The sequence below is a fragment of the Hetaerina americana genome, unplaced genomic scaffold, assembly GCF_022747635.1.
Source record: "Hetaerina americana unplaced genomic scaffold, ioHetAmer1.1.p SCAF_7, whole genome shotgun sequence".
NCBI classification, from domain to species: domain Eukaryota; kingdom Metazoa; phylum Arthropoda; class Insecta; order Odonata; family Calopterygidae; genus Hetaerina; species Hetaerina americana.
The window spans coordinates 54,993,350-55,001,725 of record NW_027287316.1 but is presented as its reverse complement, the minus strand read 5'-3'; the positions used below and the strand labels follow the sequence as shown (position 1 = coordinate 55,001,725).

The 8,376-nt window shown below is 34.8% G+C and overlaps 1 protein-coding gene and 1 pseudogene across 1 annotated transcript in view; one reads left to right on the top strand and one right to left on the bottom strand.

Annotated features, from left to right (window-relative positions):
- Positions 1 to 302: 302 nt before the first annotated feature.
- LOC139696377 (mpv17-like protein 2 pseudogene) lies at positions 303 to 2,059 on the top strand (annotated as a pseudogene).
- A 3,295-nt stretch (positions 2,060 to 5,354) lies between these two features.
- LOC139696203 (N-acetylneuraminate (7)9-O-acetyltransferase) overlaps positions 5,355 to 8,376 on the bottom strand; it is a 31,235-nt gene continuing 28,213 nt past the window's right edge. The window contains exon 14 of the mRNA XM_071594857.1: positions 5,355 to 7,577. Coding sequence (XP_071450958.1) covers positions 7,230 to 7,577 — 348 coding nt within the window. The 3' untranslated portion in view covers positions 5,355 to 7,229. The remainder of the gene's footprint in view (positions 7,578 to 8,376) is intronic.

Genomic DNA, 8,376 nt, shown 5'->3' with positions numbered 1-8,376 from the left:
TAAATATTTCCAACTGTGGAGCTATCACACCCTCAAACCGGCAACCCAGCATAAAAACCTTATGGTTGCGTGTTCCTTAGGGAAACATATGGTAAAGATGCATATAACATACTTAATTGCAAGAATCGAAGTTTATTTTTAACTTAATGATTTCATTTTAACCTTATTTTTCTCTAGTACTGAAGATGATTAGTTTTAATAATACTGAAAACATTGCTTTTCACCTATATTCGTTTTGAAAACTTTTACTGTTGGTCACCCTGTACGCCTGATTTTTCTGCCACCCTTGTTCGCTGGCCATTTCTGGCGGCGTTGATTTTTTCGATCATGCTTTGTTTTTGATGTACCATGCCGCACGTGCCACTCGCAGGAAGCCAGTACTGTTCGGCGTTGGTCTGCAGGCACTCCAGGTCAATCAATTTTCTTCCAAAATTTGTAGTACTCGTGAGTCTTCAGTTCTAGATTAAAATATTTAGGTTAGTAAATTCTTTCGTTTTCAACTTGCCAACGTTTTAAATATTAATTTAGCATAGCTTTATTACTAGTTAGTGTCTTCAAATGATTTCCTGCTAGAAAATATACTCCTAGTATTAGTTCATGGAAGTCGAGGAAATAGTTTGAACAAATGGAATGCACCATCTTGCCAAACCGGGAAACTGCGTCGGGTTTCTATGTTACGAATGCGATTCAGTTTTCCCATTGAAATGGACTTTCAACAATAGCTCCAGGGAATAAAGTAAAATATAAACTATGCCTTCCGAACGCACGTATATATTACTTAATCATATCATTTGGGTCATTTATGTGATTGCGTTGTGTCATCGAGGTTACATTTTTTTTTAGAATTGCCCAATCATTCTGTCACCTTCAGTAGATCGACGTACAAATAGCGAGGTCGTACGTCGTCGGAAACATTTAAGGTGTGAAGGGTATTGTTTACTTTTGCCGTTGCATCAGTATTTGTTTGGTATACCGCGTTTTGGTGTTTACTGAATACCGCAACATGCTATGAACTTGAACCGTTTTGGAGACAATAATTGGGAAGTGGTAAGGAAAATGGACTATTTCATTTTAATTTATTCTTATCATTTATGTATTATTCAGTTGAGTGTAATTTGGGTCAATCTAAAGCCACAGTTCACCCTCAGAGTCTTCGTAAGGCATAGTACTTATGGAGGCCACAGAACCTGTCAGCTTCACTCCTAATCTTTGTCAAATCGCTACTTATTACAGGATGTTCAAAACTTCATCCACTTGTTAAGAAATGCTTCATAGAGGAATCCTCTTGTCCCGCTTGTTGAAGAGTGAAATAATCACAAAATGCAGGAATGTGGGCCACACTTTGTTCAAGAAGTACTTATTTCTTACAAATGTTGGAATATCAATGGGCCTGTCAGGAGTTGGAGATGTCTTTCAGCAGCATTATGAAATTGCCCAGGGTGATAAACAAAAGTGGGACAATACAAGAACTTTACACATGTCAATCTCTGGCCTAACCGTTGGTGTTCTTTGCCACCATTGGTACATTTATTTGGACAATCGTATACCTGGTAGAAGCATTAAGGCAGTGGCCAAAAAAGTTGTAGCTGATCAACTTTTGTGCTCTCCTATTTGTATATCATTAATATTTGTAACTTTAGGAATTCTTGAAAGGGCTAATGTGAAGACTGTGATGGAGGAGATAGTACAAAAAGGGTGGCGCTTATACGTTGCCGAATGGATAATATGGCCTCCTGCTCAAGTTATAAATTTTTATGTGCTACCAACAAGGTTTCGTGTATTGTATGACAATACAATATCTTTGGGATATGATATTTACACATCTTATGTGAAGCATGAAATACCTCTTGAAGAGGCAAAGCCTTAGTGATAAATGATAAAATTTGAAATGTAATTTCCTTTTATCAGTCTGTATTTTATATATCCTGAGCTCTTATTATAAACTCCGTCGTTAACAATACTTGTTAAATCCTATTATTATTTTCAGAGATCTGTCTGAAATGTTTGTATCTAATTACTGAGTCTCTTGCCAAGCAAGAAATAAAAATTTCATTGTCAACTATCCCTTCATGACGAAGGCAAAATCCTAGAGTATTTTATTGAAATTTAGATGCCTCACTCTTAAAAAAAATTGTGTTTTCTTCTGGGCTTCTGTCTCTTGGTGAGACCAGAACAGATGCTTGTCTAGTTTCAGAGAAATGGGGTAATGTACAGTACCCTACTCTTTAAAACCTTCATCTTGGTAACTGCAAAATCTGATGAGCAGTGAAAAGATAGAAGTTGGATTTCTGTAATGAATACCATCATCTGATTGCTCGGCGCAGCGATTATCCAAAGTTACAGACTTCCCACTCTAAAAACCATGGCCTTCCATCCCACCATAAGAAAACTTACACAAATCTACGTGTCAGAGTATTAACCTTCTTTTTGTTTTTAATGTACATTTGATAGAAAACTTCGGAAATGAAGAAAATGTGTATGCAACAATGTTGCTCTGCACTAACTCTTATCTCACTATGGTTGCATGTGTTCGGGTGAATTACTTGCCTAATGACATGAACTGTCATTGGATCTATATTTTGTAATCAATTTATACAATGCACAGGATTCTTAAATTACTGGAACGAGAAACTAGGTTACATGCCAACTTAAGCCATTGGGCTTGATAAATATTGCGCACCATTAACCATGGTAGGACAATTATTTCAATTATACCATTCACTTCATGGGTTTAGAGGATCCCAATTAGTTTCCATTTTTCTGACAAACTGAATGAAAGCTACCAGGGCACCAAATTTCAATTTCCTGAATCTTCTGGAAGTAAGCTAAACATTTCAGGACACGTACATGTATTTAAATATATAGTAAGCAGAGAAACTTGCTATCTTTATGGGCTATACTCACTACTATATCTCTCAGCATTTGAAGCCAGCGCAGCTACCTATTACTACATTCACTCCTATGAGTGTCCAATCCAACCACCTCCTTCATTAGCATGACAACCGCATTGAGGGTACATAGACTTCAGTGATTTCAATCTATTACATCGGAGGAAGTCCTAGGCAGGAATTGAAGCTGCAGCGTGGATCCAAACCTGCCCTAAGTTATTATGTACACTATGGTAGAAGGATTCAGGACACCAAATAAACACAATCATACGGCATGTAGACCTAAATTATAATAGATGAGTTCATGCATACCTCATTACTGAAACCTTCCATTACTACAAACGAAACTCAAGATTAACGTAAGATTTCACTGCCGCTGCCCTTCTTTCTACAAACAGTTGTCATGATGCTAAAAATATGACAGTCCAGGAGTATTATAAGAAGAAGCACCTTTCCACATAGAACTGTGACTTGCATTCTCCAGTTTTCCTAATATCTTCTAGGGTTACCTTGTTTGGAGGATAATTTCATGGAATTACTTAAGATGATACTCAACAGTAATAAACAATTACCAAATATTTCTGGCATTTATTGAGAATTTGTGCTTAATAAATCATTTACCTGTAAATAATTATTATTCTCACAAGTGACAGGTGGATAAATACAATTAGCCAAAGTGAATATCCGTGCAACTTAGACGTCAGATTTTGAAATAACTACATATATCAGCATTACATTCGTGACAAATTAGATAAATTAACTGGTTCTTCTGAAAACGTCTACACATATTCATATGCACATTTAATTGCAGGTATTTAATGAAGAAGTATTTGCAATTTATGTAAAGATTAACTATTTCATTCCCATGCTAAACAATCTAAATGACAAAAATAAATACATTTATGTCAGTTGATTGTAAGAAAACACTTAGGGGAGTGGTCCATAGAAGGTCAACAAATTATTCCATTTCTAGTCAATGTTGACAATGGTCAGGACAAACATACTGTTGTCCAGCATTTTTCATTTTTTTTAAACTTATTTTAATGATGACCATTAAATACCTACACTGAAACCTCTATTTGATTAACCGACATAGGGTGGGCATATAATTAATCTCACCTCTCAAACATAAAAATCCTATACATACATTTCTCTGCTATAGTACTGCATACTAAATGTCCAAATCCTTGGGAGGATATGAAATTGCTACAAAGAAGGAGAAAATGATTATAAAATACAATTGACCCATTTCATGGAGTATAAAAGATCACAGAAAATATTCTTACATTTTGTAAGTCTCACATCAACATTATCAATTTTCCCGCTGTATTTTTCCTGAATGAACTTCAAGCAGTGGTATCAAAGGCAGGACATGCATCTCATCTCTGCCAAAAATCAAGGATATTTAACTGTAATTAGCTCTGCACCTACTTGACTGTACTTGCCTACCCCTACTTTCCCAAAATAAAATGTCATTCCAGAATAATAGCATTGGGGACCGTGCATTTTGTAGCAGCCTCACTGCCATAACAAGAGTAAATTACAGAAGCAACTCCTCTAGAGGCTAAGTAGTATGCCATTTTTTATAGGGTTTCAGCAAGGGTTGTTTCCTGAACACAGGATGCCCTCAAGTCAAGGGTGATTGGGTTGAGAGAGATTTCATTATGAGTACAAACGTAATTGTGTGGTATCAGTAACATTTCAAATCTGATCAACTGAGCTGTTTCAGGTGTTCACAACTTTGTTCTTAAAAGCTACAAGCCATCCAAATTGCTGACACAAGAGTTGTGTTATAATAACAATCTATTGTACTCCCTATTTCTGCATTTCAGAGTTGTAAGCTGGTATGTTTCATTTCAAGGACTTTTAAAATGATTTGTAGCATAATGGGGGGCATTAGGCAATAAGAACATTCAACATCCGGGATACAAGTAGCGTTATAGAACAAAGTATTAGCACAATTATACATTGCAAGGCCATTAAGGAAAGACAAAAAGAGTTGTGGGTCTTCTGATAGGGATAGGATTGAGTGAAAAGGATATGATCAAATCCATGGATATTCAATGCAAACACGTTCTACCCAACAATCTTGAATCCTAGCTCTGTGGGTTGCTAGCTCACCGTCAATTCTATTATTTTTAAATGAAGGGCAGTTTCCCTACTCTCCACAAACCTGTCCTTCCACATTCAATATCAATGGAAAAAGAAAAACCCAAGAGTTGATTTAGCTAAAAAAACTACTCTCCAGTAGAATTGATATACATTCTGCAAGCATTATCATACAAACTTGGAATGATAACATTAGGTTGTAAAATATCTTCTAACTTTGGCATCTATACCACTTGTGTGTTATCAGTATCTTGAGGTCATTCTGTCTGACCTAATAGCTGTGAAAGGAAAGTAATTTCTGTGAACACATTGCTAGTATCCCAGACTTAAGTTGTTCAAGAAGAATTTTAATTCCAGTTAACAAAAATATTTCCAATATTTTATTGAGCTGATTTCTAGATAATGAGCTGACAACAGGCTACGCTTAAAGTTATGAAAAAGGGAGAGAGAATAAAATTTTTGAGTAGCTTCAGGCTTGATGCGGTGGAAGTCGAACATAATGAATAACTGATTGAAGCACTTCTCGCAGTGATTAACGATGATGTAATACATCGAAACATGGTCGTAAAATTAAAAAAATTTATCAAGTGGAAAAGTGCTTCCATCAGTTACTCAATAAAATTTTTATAGGCTAGTATTTTGAGGTCAAAAGTAGTAGAAATTTTATAGGCTAATGTTATCATTAGGAGTTAAAATAAATATTAGCACTCTTTCAAAACTTTGAACCTTAATATGACCAATATCAATAGGGTGGAAAATTTTCAAAAAATTAAATAATGACTAATGGGTGATCATGAATTCTAAATTACTTCTTGAAATTTGCATAATTATCTAATTTGAATACATTCTTCTTACCTCATAGTCAACGTAGTGATTTGTCAAAGAAAGCAAAGCACACATTGAGCATCACAAATTGAAACAAAAACTCATTAGAAATTGCCAGATGTACGACCAAATGGCAACTTAAAATAGATAGGCATACAATGCTGCTCAATTTTCTGAATAGCCTAAAATTATAAAGTATATATTTCATTCCTGAAAGCAAGACAAAAGTAATTGCATATTCCAATTTTTCAAAAATATAAAATTGATTTTGTATTCAATTGAAGTATACATGACATAGTTCAAATAAATTACGATTTGAAATTTGATGTAAAATGGAGTGTCTGGGATTTGATCGAAAAATGAAAATTTCATTAAATTGCAACTTCAACCCATCCCTAACTTGTAACATTTATGAGTCAGCTAATAAAAATAATAATTATTCTTATCGTTTGATTTTTAAAGCATCAATTTGGAAGATATTTTCAACAATTGTGTCCTGTATGAATTTAAAAATGCACAGATTCAATTTTTTTAACAATAATTTAGATGTCTAAATAAAACTAATGCATCTAATCCTAGAGTTATTTTTTAGTAATAATTACATATTAAATAAAAAGAGCAATACAATTAATATCACAGTGGGTGAAATAGTAACTTAATTATTTGGCATAAGGCTAAAGGCATTTTTATATTGAGCTTGTAAAAATTTCCCAAAATGCAATTCTGCTTTGATGCATTTTAACTTGATCTCATTATATGACTTCCAACTTGAACAATTGTTTTGGCCCAAAATATAAAAGAAAATGTCCTGTATTGAAGTAATCACTTAAATGTTAATAACATTACGATTCTTCACTTATATTACCAGAGAATGACATGTATTACAGATCATAAAGTGATCACCATAAAAGTAGAGTAAACTCAAATGAGAATGCTGATATCAATTATGTTACCAGTATGTGCTTCATTTCCATATGATTTTGTGTTGTTTAAGATAAAAATACACTGACCCTCCACCTGTATATACCAATTATCTTTAGTGTCAAGTAGGAGCAAGCAGCGTACACAAAATCAATGAGTAATTTATTATGCCATCTCTTTGACTGTTTTAGCAATGTATGCAAAATATGCTTGTGAAGGCATGGGCTTCAAGACTTCAAAACTTTCCAGTACAACTGAAAAATGAGGTTTATGTAATACATTCCCCCTCACACATAGTTGTTCATAAAATCCTAACCATAATATACAACAAAAGTACTCTCAAATTTGCTTCTCAATGTATCAAACATCAATAACCTTGCCTAAAGCACACGATCCATTCACCAAAAGGAGTCACTCTATGAAACATCGCACACATTCATTCTTATCACTCATAGTATTTTCAGCCACTCAAAATCATTGGTGATCTCAAAACATCCCATCATGAACACCGATTGGGAGGAGAATGGCAAAGAATAGAATTAGATTTCGCAAGCCCTTGCGCCAGTCTGAAGTCGGTACTGCAAGGGGGAGCAGGGTAGCCGTGATGGAATGGAGTTCGTGTGCAGCACACGCAAAGACGAACGAAGTTATCAGCGCGTTGAGAACTGGCCTCCCTGGGGCTAAAACCAATGTCCCGTGAGCATCAGCAGCAAGCCAGGCATGTGCCTGTCCTACTAACAGCTCAAGAGAGATGCGCCCAAACCATGCAAAAAATGCTGAATGCCTCGTACGAAGAGCACCAGAAACATTTCTCAGCACGACATATCCAAGAATCTGTGAAAGAGGCAACTTTCATGCATGATCACTTCAAATATTACCAAAAGACATCTGCCATCCTAAGTTTGCAATACCCGATGATGATTTAAATGCTGCCAAAATGTTTAGCATGGTGGGTAAAAAAAATCATTTTTTTCTGGGAAGTATAGAAGTGTTTCAAATAGTTCAACTTTTTCATTATTTGTTATATTTTGCAATGCTTAGCATTTTTACAAAGAATGTAAAAAATTGCACAAATTATTAAGTGGATTACCATATTCTTGAGTGTTCCAATTTTTAGAATAGCTGTGATGTATGACCTATATTACATGTCTCAAATGACCTTGACTGTTGGTTGCCTCCCCAAATAGGTGATACATTACATCTACCGGGTAAAACACAATATACATATTATCATTTAAAATACATGCACAGAAAATGTCCCGGCACTAAATATACATCCAGAAGTGGGAACAATTTTATACACAGTGCTTAAGAAATACTGTGGTCATGACAGTCTATTAGGTGCATCTAAACAATTAAGATCGCCACATTTGGCATGAAGTGAACAAAATTAGTCCATGGCATTCTTTAACTTAAAATTTAGCAGAAATGAATGGGCTTCCTCCACAAAAAATAACACTGGCAATTTTTATGCCATGAGATTGTTAGGTCCTTTATTTATCCATACGTAGGGCAAGTATTTTAAAGATCATGAAATATACTTTACACTGATCAAAACTAATTCATTGGGTGATATTTTCAATAATAATAATAATAGCTTTACTGAGACATCTACCTGAATACATCAATACTT